Source organism: Poecilia reticulata, chromosome 7 (genome assembly GCF_904066995.2).
Source record: "Poecilia reticulata chromosome 7, P_reticulata-male-v2, whole genome shotgun sequence".
NCBI lineage: Eukaryota > Metazoa > Chordata > Actinopteri > Cyprinodontiformes > Poeciliidae > Poecilia > Poecilia reticulata.
This window is the reverse complement of record NC_088836.1, coordinates 6,213,005-6,232,986: the sequence shown is the minus strand read 5'-3', so window position 1 is coordinate 6,232,986 and position 19,982 is coordinate 6,213,005. Positions and strand designations below refer to the sequence as shown.

The 19,982-nt window shown below is 39.5% G+C and overlaps 1 protein-coding gene across 5 annotated transcripts in view; it reads right to left on the bottom strand.

Moving 5' to 3' along the window:
- Positions 1-19,982, bottom strand: part of atp2b3b (ATPase plasma membrane Ca2+ transporting 3b) — a 63,359-nt gene that overhangs the window by 9,437 nt on the left and 33,940 nt on the right. For 2 of the 5 annotated variants that reach the window (XM_081608678.1, XM_081608679.1), the window contains 12 exons: positions 19,293-19,399; positions 19,031-19,106; positions 16,948-17,106; positions 16,650-16,829; positions 14,714-14,801; positions 14,523-14,629; positions 13,060-13,251; positions 11,804-12,017; positions 10,758-10,969; positions 9,745-9,852; positions 7,549-7,731; positions 4,963-5,122 (listed from right to left, as the gene is read on the bottom strand). In XM_081608678.1, coding sequence (XP_081464804.1) covers positions 4,963-5,122; positions 7,549-7,731; positions 9,745-9,852; positions 10,758-10,969; positions 11,804-12,017; positions 13,060-13,251; positions 14,523-14,629; positions 14,714-14,801; positions 16,650-16,829; positions 16,948-17,106; positions 19,031-19,106; positions 19,293-19,399 — 1,786 coding nt within the window. The remainder of the gene's footprint in view (positions 1-4,962; positions 5,123-7,548; positions 7,732-9,744; positions 9,853-10,757; positions 10,970-11,803; positions 12,018-13,059; positions 13,252-14,522; positions 14,630-14,713; positions 14,802-16,649; positions 16,830-16,947; positions 17,107-19,030; positions 19,107-19,292; positions 19,400-19,982) is intronic. The other 3 variants (XM_081608676.1, XM_081608677.1, XM_081608680.1) reach the window with 2 other exon arrangements.

The window sequence follows — 19,982 nt, the reverse complement described above, 5'->3', positions numbered from 1 at the left end:
GTTGACTTTTGCGCTTTAACATTAGCTTCCGTTAAATACCATGTTGATGAAGAGCTTTAACCTTAGCCTTAGCATTAGCTGGAACTAATTTTAGAGTTTGCACAACCAATTTTGTAGGGGATCACTAAAGAGGGTGACTGCAAACAAAGTATCAAACTCTTTATCAATACATTAATTAATATTTTTGAAAGTGTTGTTCTGAATGTTTAGCTTCCATAACAGCATGAAAGCTAACATAAATTTATTCATGAAAAGTTGTGCACCTCCTTCAAGTTTGACTGTCTCAAATAAAATATTGAACTCAGCACTCTACCTGTTCCTGTGAGGAGCTGAAGATAAGCTAATGTTTCCTGTGCCAAAAACCTAAGTCATAAAACATTCCCCACCATTTATTCATTACTAATTATAGTGCAGGGATACAGAGTGCATCACACTCGCCAAACCACTTAATACTGCGGCAGTATTAAGGATGGCAGAAAATGAACTTGGCCTTTACAGTTTCTTTAGCTGGACTCAAACATCATCTGTTTAAAGAGAATTAAAATCAGCTCACAGAGACAGCGAGGCTGAATTTATTTTCTTGTGTTAGCAACAGCTGACAACTGTAGAATAAAAACTGAGTTGAATATAAATCGAAAGTGTAAAATATGTTGTACCTGTGATATTATAAATCAATTCAGATTTTATCTGCTTATTTTTTCAGCCTTTTTCCTGTTGTCATTGTGATTGGCTCTGTGAACCCAGATCCAACCAGTAAGCACCTACTCAGAGACAGAGCCGCTGGGCTAACGTCCTAGGATGGTTGCCAGCTTAGAAGCAACACTAGCAACAATGTATATAAAAAAAACTTTTCAGTTCTGAGCAAAGATTGGAAGCAAGAGACTTGTAAGTTTTAATCAGAACAATCCCACAAATAGGATCATGAAGGTCAAAATGGGACCATAAAGGTCACATTTGGTCATACCTTAAATTTAGTTTAGTGTTTGGTTTGTTGTCACTTGACGATTCAAACATGTCCCAAGCGGTGCCATGTGGGTTGATTCTATATGAACTGCTGCATTGGTTAAATGAAACCAGAAGCCGCATCTTCAGTTTAGTATTTATTCGTTTTTGTTCAATGTTCAAATCCTCAACACGTCTGTCAAACCGCCTGTGTTCCATGTCCAAAATGTTTACATTACCATCTTAAACACAGTGACCTTTGACCCTGAGATGTACCTGCACTGGTGATTTCTGAGCCAATGAGTTCACTCCTCTGTGTTGGACAATCTATTTGTGTAGTTGCTGTTTAGTCTCTCCAGTGTGGAGTTCTGAACAATCCTGAGCATTGGACTCCATACACCACACTGCTGAGCTGAAAGATTTGGGTGTTTTATCTATGGACTGAACCAGTACCGAGACACTGGTTACCAAATCAGACCTGTTTGGGTAAACAGAGGGCCGGAAGTACTTTCTTCATTTGTTTGTGTTCTTCCTGCTGCCTCTGGGAAAAGTTTTAGCAGCTTTAAATGCAGAACAACCAGATTCCACAACAGCTTCATCCCTTGTGTCGTAAGACTACTAAACTTCCACTAACTTAATCTTTTACTGTATATATTTATATTGATACTTTGATTATTACTTATTTTATTATTATTGGAGCTTTGCAACAAAATTTCTTTCAATAAATTGTACATTTTTAGATCTATAATTAAATGACCATAAACTCTGTCTATGTTTATGTCTTGTTCTTTTTGTCCTGTAGAGACGATGCAGAGTCGATGCAGAATGCAGTTCTGATGGCTGACAGCTACTGTGTCAGAGGGAGGTAACATTCAAAAAGTCAGTACTGATCTGTGTGCGTGAGTTTTCTATAAACCCGTGTGGTGATGAGGCTTCCATCCTTCTTGATGTTCATCAGACAAATAGTAGCTGGTTGTCTCTGACATCCTCCATCGTAAACCTGAATTATTCTCCACTGAGGTCAGTCAAGGTTTCCATTTCTTTGGCTTGGATTTTGACCCAGGTTTTATCCACATGTTTAAGCATTTGCGAGACACCTTTATCCAAAGCTACTTACAAATGAGGATACAGCAGTTTAGTTAATATGAAAGCAGACTCTTTCTGACTAACTCATAGCCTCGATGTGGTTTGGTTGTAGGATACCAATGCTCTGCTTTCTACTTCCTCCATACAGATCTGGGTCACAAAGGATGAAACTATCAGATAGAAACTTTTCTTGTATTCAAAATATTCTGATGTTTAATATTAAGATGCCTACATGCATTGAGCTGTTGCCATGTGATTGGCTGATTTGCTCTTCATGCTAACAGACAGTTGAACAGGTGCGTTATTTGAATTGAAATGATTAAATAACCTAAATAACTGTAAGATCCAATATTTGGTGAAAACTCTTTAAAATAAGATCAAATACTTTCATGACAAATGCTGTTTCTCTGATTTTCAGCAGGATTTTTATTGGCCGTGTTAATTAAAGCAGCACTTGACAAACAGCTTTAGTTGTAAACGTGAGGCTCTAGGCGCTGTAAGCGTGTTTGCATGCTGACTTGAGCATTAAGCATGAATCAGAATATCTCAGAGCTGCCGCATGGCTACAGACTTGCCGTTCGGATAAGAGTTTTCTATCCAGCAATGAATAAAACAAGAGGGCTGCACAAGCAGCACGACGCTCGTCACCAGCAGGAACTCCTTTCCCACCAGCCCCGCTCTTTGAAAAGGGATTTGTTGATCGTAGCAAATTATCACAATTTCAACTGAAGATATCTTTTAAAGATAATTGAGACTGATAAACATACATAGAACTACAGCTAGCCTCCCTTTCTGAGAGTTCAGACCACTATAAACAATCTCGCCCGCCGGGCTGCTTGGCAACATGATTCAGAGAGAACTAAACCTGTAAAACGCACACGCACAAACTTAGTGCTTGCTCCTTCACGTTAACCTCCTTGTTTGTTTGTCTGAGTCCGGAACTGAACCACAACACGGAGGCTGCAAACTATGTCGCAGTCCAGAACTGAGTAAAACAATCAGAACCAAGCCTTTTAAAAATACACTCAAAGAATTAAAACAGCAAGCAATGAGCTAGCAGAGGCCCGACCTGAGGCTAAGCTCCACGCTTTGACTGAACATCCCTACTTCAGCGTTTATTGTATTTTCTGTCATTTGGCAGCCAATTTTTGCAGATCTGAACACATTTGTTGTTTATGATATTACAAAGAGCTGAAGTGAAGGATGTTTAATCTCAACATGAAGCCCAGGTGTGTCCTCATGACTGTGCAGGATGACAACAATCGACCCGGGCCTTTCTATTTCTACCAGGTGATGAAGGGAGGAGGGGTATGGGTGGCGGAGGGTCAGCGTGGGGTAGAATGAGGTGGGGAGGGAGGAGGATGTGACGGAGAGGAGCAAGGAAGGTAAAGATAAGCAACTGAGAAGGCAGATGAAGACAACCAAATGAAGAGACAGCACACATGCATGCACACACTTATTCACAGGCATACAAGCACTATTAAGGTAACTGCCCTAAGGGTCAAGCTGCGGCTTGCCGACATGTCTGCAGATGCACGCACATCTTAGCACGCTTCCAAACAGACGCACGCAGAACTGACATTCAAAAAATAAATAAATAAAAATTAAGAGAAAAAAAAGATGAGGTGTGGTAGCTATATTATTAAGAACAAGGGAGGATGACAAAAAGGACGAGGTGAGATAAAAAAACGGGGGGAAAACAGGATGGAAAAAGGAAGGAAAGTGGACTAAATAAATCTTATCAGTATGCTACACATAAGAGCCTGCATTTAGATCCGTTACAATCTAAATAGCTCTACAACAGAACAGCGAACAGTCAGAAGACATTTCGAGGAGTGCTTTTCCGCAAACTGGGAACCTGTATCGTTTCATGGATAGAGAACAAAGAAGAAAGAGAGCTGTGATGGTGAGAAAGAGAGGGAGTGTGAAAAAGACAAACAAAAACAAAAAAACAAAAACAAGGTTGGGACAGAGAGGAAGAAGTCGGGACTTTCTGAAGACGTCGGGGCAGGGTTTGGGGGGCGCGGGGGACCCAAACGTGTGACGTCAGAGCTGGAAATACTGTTACATAATTAACCAGTTGACAACATTGCAGAACCAAACAAAAGACAGCAGCAGAGGAAGGAGAGAGGAGGCAAGAGTGAGAGAGGAAGAGGGAAGTGCTCCTTACGTTTACTCTTAGAAACAGCAGCGAGGCATGGGCTTTTATACTCGAAGGTTTACAGCTTAACACAAGCCTTATGGAAGCCATTTGGTGATGAATATGAATTGAATGCAGTGAGATATAATGTACCATTATTAAAATGTCATCACATGATTGTTACAGTATATTGTCTTATTTTTTTAAGAGTAAAGAAATGACACCACTTGTTAGAGATGTTAGGAGTAAACAAAACCAAAAGAACTACGCTTGACCTCAAATGCAAACAGAAGAATAGGTGGTGCAGGAGGAGCTGCTGCTCACTCCCTGAACTTCAGGACGCCGGTGACATCTGAAAATCAATCGTCTTCTTTTTATCAATGATCAGTCCCAATCTGTGTTTGAAGATCGTGTCACGGGACGCCTCATACAGAGAGAGGCAGAGAGCGAGCGGTCAGCGGCCTCCTGCACAAACCAACACTCAACGACAAAACAAACTCTGGCCTGAGAGCCACACTGGGATTGGACCAGTCCAGATCAGACCAGAACCACACAGCCGGTCGGGACTGGGTGCTGTTCCAACAGGAGAGTAAGAAGGAAAAACCAAAAAACAGGAGGAGACATTGCACACACACGAGCAGCGGGCGAGCCGGAGGGGACACAACCAGAGAGAGTAAAAATACCGCAGTCCACGTGCCGTGCAGCAGTGTGTTTACATGTGTTTGTGTCTGTGGATGAGTGTGTGCAAGTACGTGTGTGTGGGAGATGTGTGTACATGCTTTCGGCGAACTCACTCCCAGGGGCTGGGCTGGTATTGGCTGTTGCGGTGGAGAGAGCTACGTGAGAGGGGGTAGAGATAGTGTTTACGTCGTGGAGCTGACTGAGCACGGAGGAGCGCCGTCTCACCGCTCCCTGAAACGAACCGCTTCGCTTGAATGTGCTCACTACCTCCATCTGCAGGACAGAGACAAAACAGCAGCATCACTCGGTGAGGGCAGGAGGGGCCGGCCTGCGAGTGTGTTCGTGAATAGGGAAATGTTTTCTGGGGCCTTGGTTTTTTTCCCTAACCTCACTAAGAAATACTGCTGTGCAAAAGTCTTGGGTCATCTCTTGTTTGATTACATTTTCCTGCCGAGCAGCTGCACTTTCTTCAAATCTTCAAAAGCGGTCTTCATCAATAGTTCTCCAAGTTTTCAGAAGATTTAAAAAAAAAAAAAATTATTTGAAATCTTTTTTTTTATTCATTAATTTTCAGCTCAGTCTCTTACCAAATAAGAATAAAATGACTTCTAATGTTTTTACACATGAGACAGGGCTTCTGCAGGTTTCACCAACTTTAAGACCATTTAAGATCACTATGAATGGTATTGAAGAGCTAAATCTCCACAGAAACATACAAACTTCATCCAACCTTCTGGTGATATAGTTGCACTTATCCATGATAGTCTGAAAACCCTAGCTAACCAGCTAGCAAGGGTATGTTAGCAGGATGTTAGCGATAGCCTCAACTGTCTCAACTCACAGAACGCAATTAAGATGTCTAAGTGTGTCTCAGAATTTTCCTGAGAGAAAAGACTCGCAAGATAAAAATAAAATAATATACAAGAGTAAAAGTCAACTTACTTAAATTTAAGACATTTTAAGACCTTACTTTTAATAAGACTTTTTATGGATATAAGAATATGTTTAATGTTGGACTTTAAACATTCTGTTTCAAGCAGCCTGTCAATTATCCAACTTTTTCTTGTTGAATCTTTGAATAATTCCACAGAAAACAGGATTTCAGCTCAAACATGGTTAGCAGAAAGCACATCATAGATAATCAAAAGACAATGATTCTTCTGCCAGGTCTTCAACCAGGTCTTGATATATATATTTCTTTCCTGCTTCTTGATATTTTTTTTTCCTGAAGTGAGGTAACTTATTTGGTGTCAAACATCCATCCATCCATTTTCTTGCACCCTTTTTTCCCTCAGTGGGGTCGGGAGGGGTGCTGGTGCCCATCTCCAGCCAACGTTTCGGGCGAGAGGCAGGGTACACCCTGGACAGGTCGCCAGTCTGTCGCAGGGTGTCAAACATCTAAGAAAAAATATCCTTAGCTTGATCAAACAGTTTTATTCATAGTTGCAATAAAGAACAAACCGAAACTGAAAAGGTAAAGGATTGTGGAAAAACTGTTGGCTGGGAAAAAAGCTGAGCAATAAGAGCTTTTATTCATCTACACGCAGATGACAGGCAAAGCCAATGTGGCCTCTGAGAGAAAATTATTTTTCGCACTGATTCAAAACTTTTTTTCTGCAAAAAAATCTCCACCCAGGGTGAAGAAATATGTTATCTCAAATATGTTCTCTCATATTTAAAATACATCTTGAAATAGTGCGCCAAAGATATATTTATGCTGCATTTATGCTCTTTTAAAAGATGCGGGCCAAGGGCAGACCTACCCATGTCTGAAGAACTATTGAGACCTCTTTACAAGATTACAAGAAAATCTGGCTGCTCAAGTGGAAAATATCAAAGACTTGGGTCAAGGCGGTATATTTGCATACTTCTGTGTTCAGACCAAACAATCTCATTGAAGACTGAGCACATATAAGGGAGGCACTTAAGAAGCTCTGAGAAGAGCTCGTGTTCATGCAGGTAAATATTCATCTTCACAGTGAGTTCATTATATAAAAAACTCAAGCACCTTGGAGACTAATAATTATCCTTTCCACACACACACATGCACACACCCAACACTATCCCCCCCACCCTCCTCACACACACACACACACGCACAGGAACACAGATAAACAGCCACAGCATTTATCCCCCTCATGGTGACCATGCGCTTCTATGGTCCCACTTCCAAGATAGAGAAAGCCATTTCGAGAGGATTTAGGTAGAACAGAAATGTCAGCTGTGTCAGAGAAAAAAGAAATTATTATGTTTGGCACAATACAGAAGAACAGCAGAGAATGGATGAGATAGACTGACTTTTGAAGAGTAAGAACAAGTCAGATAAAGACCATAAAGTTTTCTAAAATTGCTCAAAAACAAAGCGAGGTTCTAAGGAGTTCTTTATCTCTTTACAAAAGTCTGCTCCGTTAGCATGAGAAGATCATGATACTGGCAGTTTATTTGGGCTTGTGCTACATTACACAAATAGTGCTGAATGATTTGCATTCATTTATTAACCACTTGATGAAAACAGTGCAAACATCATGCACAATAAAATTGCTTAGGCGTGGACTTCCTTTTTCGGTAAATCTCCTCAAACAAACTGCACACGTGTCATGACCGAGTGAAGGTTCACGTTGAAATGTCTGGGTGTCCGTGTGTGCTCCTGTGACAAAATAATGGTTACGGTTTGAACTGGAGGCTCGGTCATGTGGTACCTGAGTCTGGATACGGTTGAGGCCTCTGAACCACAGGATCTGTCCGCGACGCAGCTCTCGCTCAGCACAGTCAATCTCCTCCTCATCCTCTGCTAGCTCCTCTCCTTCTTCCTCCCCAGGCTCCAGGCCAAGCCCAGCCTCTTTCAGACATGGCAGCCGCTCTGTTGGCACGGTGGCAATCACCTGGGAAACACATTTGTTGGTATTAAGACAATCAGTTCAGTGATTATCAAGGAGAAACAAAGCAGTTTTAGATAAAACCGGATTATGGTCCTGCCAATTTCAGAATAAATATTCAAGGTTCAGTATTTGTATATTCAACTATTTGCGGATTTTTGTGTGGAGCAACCTCCAAATTAAATGTGAAAAAATGGCCAATTCTTGGCTCTATTCCTGTCAAAAATAATCACAAACAAATACAGATTGGGAAGTAAAACTATCTAGCGCTTGCAGAACAGCTTGGAGTGTAAATAAGGAAGACCGTGAATGTTAGCTTCTGGGCTAAAACAGTTTCCGTTGCATGTATGAATGCATATTAAGGTATATTTGGTGTTTGAACCAATGAAATAGAAGTATTTTTTGTGGCAATCTCAAGTGTAAGCAGGTTTTAGTTAATCAAGTGCAGTTGTGGAATCTAATCACAGATACCAGAGGTCTTCTGTTCTTGGGTTCAAATGGTGAAGTTTATCAAAGAGAAGATCAAAAATATCAATGTGCGGGAAAAGTTTTTTTTCTAATAGCTGACACTGACTAAAGTGCTTTGCATCTCCAAATTTGAGAGACCAACAGAAAAGATCATTTGTGTCACTGTTTTAAATAACTACAAAATACAGTTTATGAATAATGACTGTAATATTCATGCCTGAATCTGAATGTATTTCTCCAATGATTTTTGAATGTTTTGGGAAAATCCTTCATTTATTTCATTATATCTGTTCCTGCAACACCTGAGAAGAAGATCTTTTACTGTAAACTCCTAGGAAACAGTGTTTCCATATCTTTCTACTAGGAAATTCCCACAGCCACACGAGTCAAGTAACCTCTGTTTGTATTTGCTGTTCCGCTGATACTTGATCAGATCCAGATCCATCCAAGCACTCAACTGTGCACAGAGCTGTGTTGCCAGGGGCGGGAAGTATGAAATCTATTTTGATGATCCGAGATGCGGAAATGGCCGATTCTGACCCAATTAACAAATGTCAAAACTCAATTATCTTAATGTTAATTTATGACCTAATTTTGAGTAATGCAGATGGCGGAACTCAGTAGCCCGACAGTTCATAAACGCAGGATCCTGTTTCCTCTGCACGAAGGAGAAAATTACTTGGACAAAAGCCACACCACATGCAGGCTATGCAAACTACAAGGAACATTTCAGAACACAAGTATAAGGGACTTTATTAAAAGATTCAACATGAAGGCAGAAGAAACAACTGAACCAACCTGAGGCAGTAAGCTGGAAGACCATCGAGCTAGTTAAGTGTCGATATAACGATATCGACACTTAACTCAGATTGTCGATACAATAAGCAGGTAAGATGGATCTACTGTGATGGCTATTGACACAGAATGCTATGTCACTATAACTGGTGAGGAAAAAACTCCAACACTTGACATACTGAAAAAACAATTTGATGCAGATAAAGTCATAGCAGAGTTTTTAAAGAAGCCAGGTTCTGGTTCTGCTGGAGGTTTCTTCATGTCAAAGGTGAGTCATTCCTCTCCACTAGATTCTCTGGTGGATTTCAGTAGTTTAAAAAGTTTGACATTTTAAACTGATAATAAACTAAACTTAATGAACTGTTTGACAACTAGGACTAATTTGAATGTATGTGTGATTGTTTCGAAATGTTTTTAAAAAAATAATTTAGTACAAGTTTTAGTTCATTTTTTTAAACACTAGGGACTCATATTACAGCTTAGAGTAAGTCTTATTGCAGCACATATGTCTTCTTCTTATATTAGATTTTTTTAAAAGATGTGTGAGAAATTATAAAAGAGCTTAGGAAAAGACAAGTTGACCAACCGGACAAAATTTTGTAACACAGTCGCCATTACGCTGGGACTGAATCTGTCTGGCTCCTTGCAAGAAGACTCTAAGATTAGTTTATGAATATTTCCCTTGGCCTCCTCCGAGGGAAACCCAGGCTGACCGCTGCTGACGGATAAGACGCAGCAGGCTGAGAAGCTTCCTACCTGCCCCCACAGCAGCTCTCCAACACCCACAAACAGACACCAGAGCCACTGTTCCACATTGAGAGGGGCACAGCTGAAGGGCTTCCCTCCCCACTGCACGATCACAATCTGCAGCAGAAGCACAAGGAAGGAGAATGTCATGACTCTGACACACTGAAACACACAGCAGAGCTGCACACAGCGGTCATTACTGTAATAATTATGAAACACAAAATGCTTCATCTGGTTTGCTTGTTTTAGTCACTGTAGATTTCTGGTAGATTTATGTGTGGAGGAACACAAACAGACAAAATGTTGTTCTCTGAGCTGCATGTAATACTTTAAAGTGAAGAAAAGTTTAAATATTTTCCTCTGTTTTAATTATTGCAGAAACGGGGCAATTATTCCAACTCCAGCTAAAGTAATATTTATACTGTTGTTACAATATTTTTTTATACTGTAACAAACATTTGTTATTTAAAAATTCTGTACTTATTCAAACTCAAATATCCAGTGTTTTCAGTCCTTGAGATTCCCTTTAAGGCAAGACAGTAGCACTGACTATCTGGCAGATATTTCCACAAATATTTCTTAACATATAGCCAAAACCAGGAAGAGGAAAGATGCAAAGAAGTAATGAGGAACACGTGATAGAATGGCAGCAAAGAAAAAAAGATACGAGGAAGAAAAGAAGAAGGCTCACAAGAAACGAATTAAGGGAGGTGTGATATAAGGATGGAAAGGAAGAAATAATTTGGATGTACAACACAAGAAGGGAAGAACAGTTGAAAGGACAAAAAGAAAGGGGAGTAGAAGAAGGACGCAGAAGGAAGGAAAGACACAAGAAAGGACTCAGGAAGTGAAAAAAGAAAGCGGAATATTGCCTTGAGACATTAAGTGTTGTGAATTGGGGTCATATAAATAAACTGCATTAAAACTGAACTGAATATCACATAAAAGAAAAACACCATACAACAAACAGAGCATTGCAACATCTTTTTTTTCTGACCATTGTGTCAAAGGGTTAATATGACCTGCACTGCAAAGGTCCCCAAAACAATGGAGCAGAAGATGGGGTTGCCGAATATGCCGTCAAAGACATTTCTCTCTCCATGGATCTTGCGAGCGTTGATCTCGTTGAAAAGCTGCATGAGGACGAAGGTGTTGAAGATGATTGTGTAGTGCTCGGAGGGCGGGGAGTGGAGCGGCGCGTTGCGACCGCTGTCGATGTTAAACATGCGCTCGCCTGGTGGGTGAAAGAGAGGTAATGAGAGGAAACATTATGCTGCCATTGTCTGTATTTTGCCAAATATAGTTCTTTTCTGTATCTTACAAACATGATTTATTTGATCATCTACTGTAAAAAAAAAACAATTTTTCACACACAATGCAGAAAAATGCATTTAGCTAAAGGCTAACCTTGTGTTGTAAAAAATACTAACCTGGAATACAATGTTTTCTAAAAGCTGCTTAATTCAAACTATTCTAGAGGCCAGTTTGAAATTCTGAATCCTCTGAGAGTTTGCTGCACTAGTAAAGCACATAACTCTTTATTTTCATTTTTATTTTCCTGTTGTCCTTGGACATCTATTGTCCTTGAAGTTACACGTCCAGAAAAAGACCTTTATGCTCACTTGAAGAGAAGTCGAATAAAAACAGCCATGTTGCCTGTAGCTGTTCGTTTGAGCATTCTCAAACAAGCATGACCAGGCCAATTACCAACAGCAGACATCCGGTGAGTCAGACAACTGCTAGGCTGGCTGACTGTGTGTGTGTCTCTACTAGGGCAGAATTATGTTCTGTTGCTTTCTTTGACAAAAGTAATTTGACATTTTCAGTTGCACAAACAACGTCCATGTTTGAACTCGTAAATATGTCTTTCCGTGGACCAACTTTAGCTTGAGCGGGAAAATTGTTTCTCCCATTTGGCCAGTTACTGTCACTTCCGGTCCTTCCAGGATAACTTTCTGCGAACTGCAAGAAGGTTTACATTTGCTACGTGCTTCGATAGTTAGATAGATAGTTAGATAGTTAGAATGGATTAGGAATTTGGTAAAAATGCATTTGGTTGAATTCGTACCTATAAACAGCAGAGTGAAGATGATGACCAGTTGGTAGACTCCGTGGCCGAGGATGTTCTTCATCATGGTGAGAGAGATGAGCGGGTTGTTTCGACCATAGGGTTTTCGTAGCAACAGGGCTTCAGTCGGGGGCTCGGTTGCCAAAGCGAGCGAGGCAAACGTGTCCATGATCAAATTCACCCAAAGCATCTGCACTGCCTTCAGAGGAGAATCCTGCAGAAACATTTTCCTGTTTCATAAACCATGCTGAGATGAGACAGGCCCTCAGGGACCTGTGGCTGTTAGACTCGTTGTTTACAGGCCAACTACACATGTTTAATGTAGGGCTGAAATGATTCATCAAATGAATCTGGATTAATTAATTATTGAAATGATCATTAACTAGTTTAGGAATCAATCATTAAATGGAGTATTCATACTTTTATTTATTTTTTTTAAATATTGGGCCTTTGACTTTGCTTTGGAAACTTTATGGAAAAAGGAATGATGACGGAGCACTGAGGATCTCCCCAACTCCTTCCTGGAAAACACTTTTAAAAATGACTCCCTCAAAATCTACTTAGACTGATCAAACCTCAGCCAGATAATTCTGCACTGAACAGCAATTCCTTCAAACACAGTTTAAGATTATTGTGAAACATTTTTGTTATATTTGTGAAAGTACACAGAAAGAATTTTCAACCTTTTGCATTAAAACCAACTTCGAATTAGACGAGTGTAGAAATGTAAAAATCTGGACTAGACAAACCTGGACCTGATGACAGTTTATTAAACACGCCACTTGTAAAGTTTGAGACATTTACTCTAAAATGTCTTGATAAAATCTCATCCTGTATTGTGCTGGACACACTACCACATACAGGTTGCTCTGTTTTATTGCTTCTGTCACATATTCAGTTGTTTTCACTGGTTTATTTATGATTTACCTGTCAAATAACTTTATTTCAATCATAGTTATATGAAAAAAAATTCCATGTATTTTTAACACATATATCCATGTGCAGTTTGACATTCCTTTCAAATGAATACATGTGATTCTGCCAGGACATCTCTGCTTACAAAGGGTAGTTTAAAAATGCAATAAAAGCATTTCCTGCTTTGCCTTGTCAACCCATATATAAGATGAGTGAATCTTCCAGAAGTGACATTTATGTGTCTGCATTATGTTTAGGTGTGTGTGTGTGTGTGCGTGTGTGTGTCTTTGCATGTGTGTGGAAATTTGTCAGCATGTATAAGTGTTAAGAAATGTGTCCACCTGAGTGATGCATGCCCCGGTGAAGGCCACGATGACAGCCACTACGTTGACCGTGAGCTGGAACTGCAGGAACTTGGAGATGCTATCGTAGACATTTCGTCCCCACATCACGGCCTTGACAATGCTGCTGAAGTTGTCATCAGTCAAGATGATGTCGGACGCCTCTTTAGCCACGTCTGTCCCGGCGATACCCTGGCAGAGATTGAGATGGAGTGAGAGGAACGGGACTCATGACATGATTCATGCGAGCGTTCAAGCATCCAAATTACTTTGGAATGCCACTGTCTCGATATCGTGTTGTTCTGCCTCTGAGCGCTGCCACTTGGCGTGAGTAAGAGCATTGACTGTAGAACCGGCCGGGCCGGGAGGACCCGCGACCTTATGTGTTTTTCGGCCTTTTGTGTAAAATAAAAACATGTAACAGAGAACAACGCAACTGTGAATCCAGTTGCCTCTGTTAGTCACTGACAGCACCGATGCCTCTAAACCACCTTCCAAATTTAACCAACAAGTCATTTCAGAAATCCTTTGGCTGACAGAGGGACGTGACATGACTCAAGGTTCACTTCAGTCAATGTGGAGGTCTTCCTCAGACAGCAATCAGCTGGTTTACAATCTGTGTAGAGGACGGAGAGACTCTACACTTTTAACTTTTATCCATAAAAAGCTCAAGTCTGATGGGCAGCAGCACTCAGAGATCTGGTTGATGGTGGATGTCTTTCTCCTTAATCAAGGAGAAAGAGGTCTTTTACACTGCAAAGACAACATTTTACCAAATATCTTGATTCATCTTGATTGTTTTGCTGACACCAAATCATGGAAGGCCCTAATTTTTTTTATTTTATTTTAATGAACATTTTATTTTATTCAGTCTAAAAGTCTTCCACCTTGAGCTTATCTCTCTATTTTGAAGAGTGTTGTCGCTAACTTAGTTGTTAAGATAGATGCTTGTAGGTTTGATAACATCAATGCTGTGGTAAAATCATCATCTTTCATTCGTAAACCATCCTTCCAAAACCTTCCGGTTGGATTATTGCTGCTCATTTTATTAACAGAGATTAGCACTTCCAATGCAGCAGCATGATTTTTAACCAGCACAAACCAACAGGAGAACATCAGTCCGGTGTTAGCCTCTTTGCAAAGGCTGCTTGTAAATTTCAAGGCCAGTTATAAAATTCTTTTACTTGTTTCTTAAGTCTCTTAACATAATTTTCTGAGTTTGAAAGAATTAAACCACATAATTTGAGTTTAGTAATTTAAAAGAAAATATAAGGACTGCCATTGTGCTGTGGTAATTCTATGCCATTTTTCCTGTCCACAAAATGCCAATTCCTCATCAGCCTGGCCCAGCACATAAAGAGCCACTTAAAGCTTCAGCTGTAAATACACCAACACAAATGGAGGCATAGTGGGCCTTTAGCAGCTCATAAACATTATAGGTGAATAATTACGGATCAGCTTACCATGGCAAAGCCCACATCAGCCTTCTTCAAAGCTGGTCCGTCATTAGTCCCGTCTCCTGTTACCGCGACAACCTGCCTCTGTTCCACGATGCTGCTATCAATGATGCCTAGAGGAGGGCAAAACAGGCTCAAAATGTTCCTGTGATGTCTAAGCACACTCGTGCTTCAGTGATTAAACCCCGGAGCCTCACCTTTAACCAGCGTGTGCTTGTCTGTCGGCGAGGACCGAGCCAGCACGCGCAGCTTGGGCCAGATTTTATCTATACGTTCCTGTTCAATCTGTAAAAGGAAGCGCGTGTGATGAAGATTAACACAGAAGAACCAACTCAGCAGTGCTTCACTAGATGTCACTGTTAATCCTGGACTCCATTGAGGAACCAGGATCAGAGAGACACTGTGCTCCGCACTTCCATTCAATCAGCCGCAGACTGCTGGCATAATTAGGATTTACACCTACGTTTTAGGGAGTATATTTAAATTCACACTCCTTAGAAAAGCAAAGCCACAGAACTAATCAGCTACCTATCTCATTAAGCTTTTTGCTAAATTCAAATTATACAGCTAAATGGGCTGGATGAAAGTATTCTGAATAAATGTTGATTTTTTTTTATTCTGTGCTCTGACCTCAGTGGATTCAGCCACTTCAGGACGAAGCTGCAATAGAAATCTTATTATGGTGAATATCTCACTCTATTTCCATTTCCGTTTCTTACGGTAATCAGTCTGTCTTTGTGTTGCCACCTTTTATAAATCTTTCAATAGAAAAAGAAATGAAAAGATGTAAATTTAAGTGCCTTTATAGACATTATTTTTAAAAGAATCACTTTTCCAGAGCACCCAGATGTGGACAAAAAATGACTAACATCGACCGATACTGATGCTAATGCCGATGAAACCATTTACTTTGTCTTCCTTGTTAGTTTTAAAAAAAAAATGTGGACTCAACACCCTCAGGTTCATAACAAGGAAAATGTTATAAACATGATTTGGTTGGTCTCTACAACATTTTACACTAAGAAATCTGCTGGTGACCAGAATTGAACAATTTTCAGCTTGAACGGCAATGATTGGCGACTGACTGGTCATCATAAAAGATATCAAGAACATTCTTTTGTGTATATCTTATTACAAAGTTAAGTTAAGAAATTTTCAAGGTTATTTTGTTCGAAGTATTAAAGACGAAGCACTGATTTGTCAGAAGTTGTTTAAAGATGTTTTCTTCAACGTGAAACATTTGGAGTTTATTCAGTGAGACTTTCAGCTGATATGAGAATGCTGGTTCGGTTTATGTTTTATGTTATCAATTCCCAATCAATCTGTGGATGTTTTAAAATAATCTTTGAATCCTGTTTTACAAAAACCCCTCTCCCACATAGTGTGACATCACCTCTGCCTTCTAATATGAACGGCTAAAGGCTGCTCAGAGGACCAAGGCTAGAAAAAGCTTTTGAATGTTGTTCTGGTATCTTCTTATGTCATATTTTTGTAAACTACAGTGTCAAAATCAGCTAAATTCAGCAACAAGAGGCCAAAACTAAATGTAAAAATTCTCAATGGCCACATGGCATCTGAGAACTAAATCTCAAGAGACACTTCTAGTTTTTTTTAAATTAAGCTTCATATTTGTCAGACTTTCTTAAAGGATTTCAAAATTATTTCAATCAATAGTCAATTCAAAAATTGTTTTTCTTTGGCTGCTATTTTTTACGTTGCAAATTTTGATTATTATAAGAAGTCATAAAACCTATATACTGGCAATTTATATCTACCAGAAATTGAATTTGAATTTATTTAATAAGGGGCATTGTATATTAATAAACATGAGTCCATTAGAATGACCTTGTAAATATGCCAGATTTAGCCACAAGAGATCATTTTCATCTGTAGTTCCCTGGCAGGTTGCTATTAATTTAAATGCAATCTATCTGTAATTACTTTAAGTAAAAGGAAAAAAAATTCATCTACAACAGCTAAAAACGAGCTTTGAAACATCAGAAAGCATCAGACTGATCTGAGCAAATCATGAAGAAACTAGTAATGCTTTAAAACGTTTGTATTAAACAGAATGAAATGCATCCCGGTCGGAACACTGAAGTTCCTTTTAACTTGACGAAGACCCAAACTTGCCTCCCCCTTCTCGTTCCTGATTCGCCGGTTAAACTCTTTTCCCTCCAGACAGATGAAATCGTCTCCAGGGTGTATGATGCCGCACTTAGCAGCGATGGCCCTCGCTGTATTAATGTTGTCACCAGTTACCATCCGCACTGTGATGCCCGCGCGCTGACACTTCCGGATGGCTTCCGGCACCTCGAAAAGGTCAAAGGAATTTATTTACACAGAAACAAAATGCCAATCATGCTTCAGACAGACGGCGTAAAAGAGTTTATGTACTGCAAAGCTTCAGCACCCCTTCAAAGCCACATACCTCGGGCCGCACAGGGTCCTCTATTCCAACCACAGTGATGCAGGTCAGCTCTGTCACAATTTCCGCCTCGTTGTCCCATTCTGGTTCCGGATTTGGCGGCAGATCACGGTAGGCGATGCAGATGGTCCTCAACCCCTCACAGGCCATTGGTTCAATCACCTAGCAGTCAATTAATAAAACCAATCACAGTGCTGACTTCACCAGTCATTTGGATTCCGATATATGTAAAGCAGAAATGAGGTCTGAGGTGTAGTCATGATGGATCCGATGTGACGCAGCTGAAGGGAAAGACCCCCGGCCTGCCGCAGACGGCGCAGCGTGACACAGAAACGAGGTGACATGAAGCTGCCACAACGCAAACTCAACTACTGAGCTGGAATCGAGTCGTGGAAGGAGCAGTTATTTTTCTCACGGCACAAGCTGTGCTCATCATGAGCCAAATTTAGATCTGTCCGCCTGTCAGTCAATTACGCCACGCTTAGGCTGCAAACTCTCAGAAAATTCACAAATACATGCGCTTGTTTGCAAACGTTTGTGTTACAGTAAAGCTGATAGAGCTATTTTCAAATGTCACTCAAGTCTGTAAAAATGTAAGTCTGCCAAAGTTGATGTCACATTTTTGTTTACATGTCATGCTTGTGGAGGTTTGAGTAACTTAAAATTGAAGGCTTAAACTGTTAATATGGAAAATAATTTTTATCAAGGAAATCAGACGGAGTCAGCAGCAGTGCAACATTATCTTTATGTTGTTCCAAAAGCAGCTCACTTAACAGATCCTAATTACACAGTAAATGTGCATGAAAAAATGCGAGCTTATCTTGATATTATAACTTCATCAGCAGTCTTTGTGTTAGAATGCTTTTTAATGACTGGCTGGTCTTATAAAAACTACCTTTACTCATGTTTCAAGCATAAAACGTCAAAATTAGGGATCAAAATCATAATATATGCCTCATAAAACAGTATTTACACAGGAGAGGAGGAAGAATCTGTTCACATGGTAAAAAAAAAAACCTTCAAATCCAAATCTGTAACAGCAGCATTATGTACATGTTTAACACAGTTTAAACATGTGCTATTTACACAGGTTGTTTTTATTTAACCAGAAAAGTTACATTGAGATTAAAAACCTTTTTTTTAAGGAAGTCCTGGGAGATTTTCTGTTTTTGGTCACACTTAAATGTGGATTTATATAAGAGAGTACATAAAAACTTTAGTTTTTAAATGATAGCTTATGTGATTAATCATAAAAAAAAAAACATCATCATTCCTCTTAGGCCCAAAGATAATTATGTCAGTTTTTTTTTTTTTTCTATTTAGCTGAAGAAAATTGTGACACATTGGTTTGTTCTAAGCTTGAATGGGTCACCTTATGGTGTAAAACTGTCATTGATGGAACCATGAATCTCAACCAGAAAACTCAGAAAGGGAACATATGGTTAATGCAGCAGATTAATGATCTGAACACCAGCAAGTTCATCTCAAAAATGCTAAAAAAAAAAAAAAAAAAAGATTTTGGCCTGGTCAAAGATTAGACTCAAGTCAGGGAAACTCTGGCAGGGAGAGGTGGCTCAACCAACTATCAGGTTTAAGAGCAGGTATGTTTTTTCCCCAATAAGACCAGATAGTTTGAATAGATTTTATTTTTTTAACTTCTAATAGGCAAATTTAATAGACTAGTTCGTCTCAGCCAAATTCTTATATCTTTATTGTTAAGTTATTATTCCTCATTAAGTTCCCCAAGCCATAATGAAATGTGCTACCAAATTTGTATTTGCTATGTTGCTAAGTTTAAGCTGAAAAGATCAAGCTGCTAATCTTTCCAGGAACTTAATTTAAAAAGAAGAATGAAATTAGTTAAAATACAGCAGTAATGTGGAATTCTGAGTCAGCATTTCTTTGAAATCATTAATATGAACTGCAGAGCCTCTCACCTGCTTACCCACTGAACAACTTTTAATCAAAGCTCAGCTAGGGTTTACCATGAGATTTACTTTTACTGTTCATCAACGTCTCTATCTGCAGGACTATCGTCTGATTATAGAGTAAATTAATTCAATATGCACCCATGAATTAGCCTCACCTGTTTTACCATCTCATCTCTGTCACGTGGACGAAAACTTCGAGGTTCTCCGTTGGCATCCAGGATGTAGGAACACCTGAGAGAGAAAACAAAGAATGACATCTTTGGTGCTTCACTGAAACGTTTCACTAAGTGTCAACACAAACTGCTTTTATTCGCTGCTTTCAGACATCTTTGATTGATGAGAAAGCATATCAGTGAGACTGAATTTTTAAAACAGCTGTAATAAAAATTAAGTTCTTGAATTAAAAGCTCCACTCACTTTTTCAACATGATCTCAGAGGCTCCTTTGCTGTAAAGGCGGAAGGTACCATCAGGCAGCTTGATCACCGTACTCATAGATTTACGCACTGAGTTGAAAGTGTAAACCTTAGAGAGAGAGAAAGAGACAGAGAGAGAGAGAGAGAAAGAGAGAGAGAGAGAAAGATGAGTGATAAAGATTAACACCAACTAAACCTGGGCAAAGTATCAAATTACAATTATTATTTTATGTGTCAATATCTACGTGTCACATTTGCAAAAGACCACTTGGGCGTAATAAAATATATTTCAAGCACCAGGCATGCAAATTTGTCATATCAATAATATATTTAGGCCTGTTGGAATAGGGTTTCCTGCTGTTGATCCCACTCATTATATAGTTGGGATTTTGGTGGCTGGGATGCTAAAGGTAACAAACAGTGACATTGTGATGAAGGAAATAAAAGAATAGAACATGGGATAATCAATATAATCATTCAGCAACTATATTGCCGAATACTCCAATACAGATTTTACAAATGTCATGGAGCCATAATACTTTAAACATCTGAAAATGAGACTAGTTTGGGGTTAAACCTGATCACAACTACATAAAAACTACTTTCTACTTTTTTCTTCACATGCAACAGGTTTTAGTTCAAGAGTTTTTCGTGCATTTTCATTTTAGTTGTTTGAGTCAAAAACAAGACTT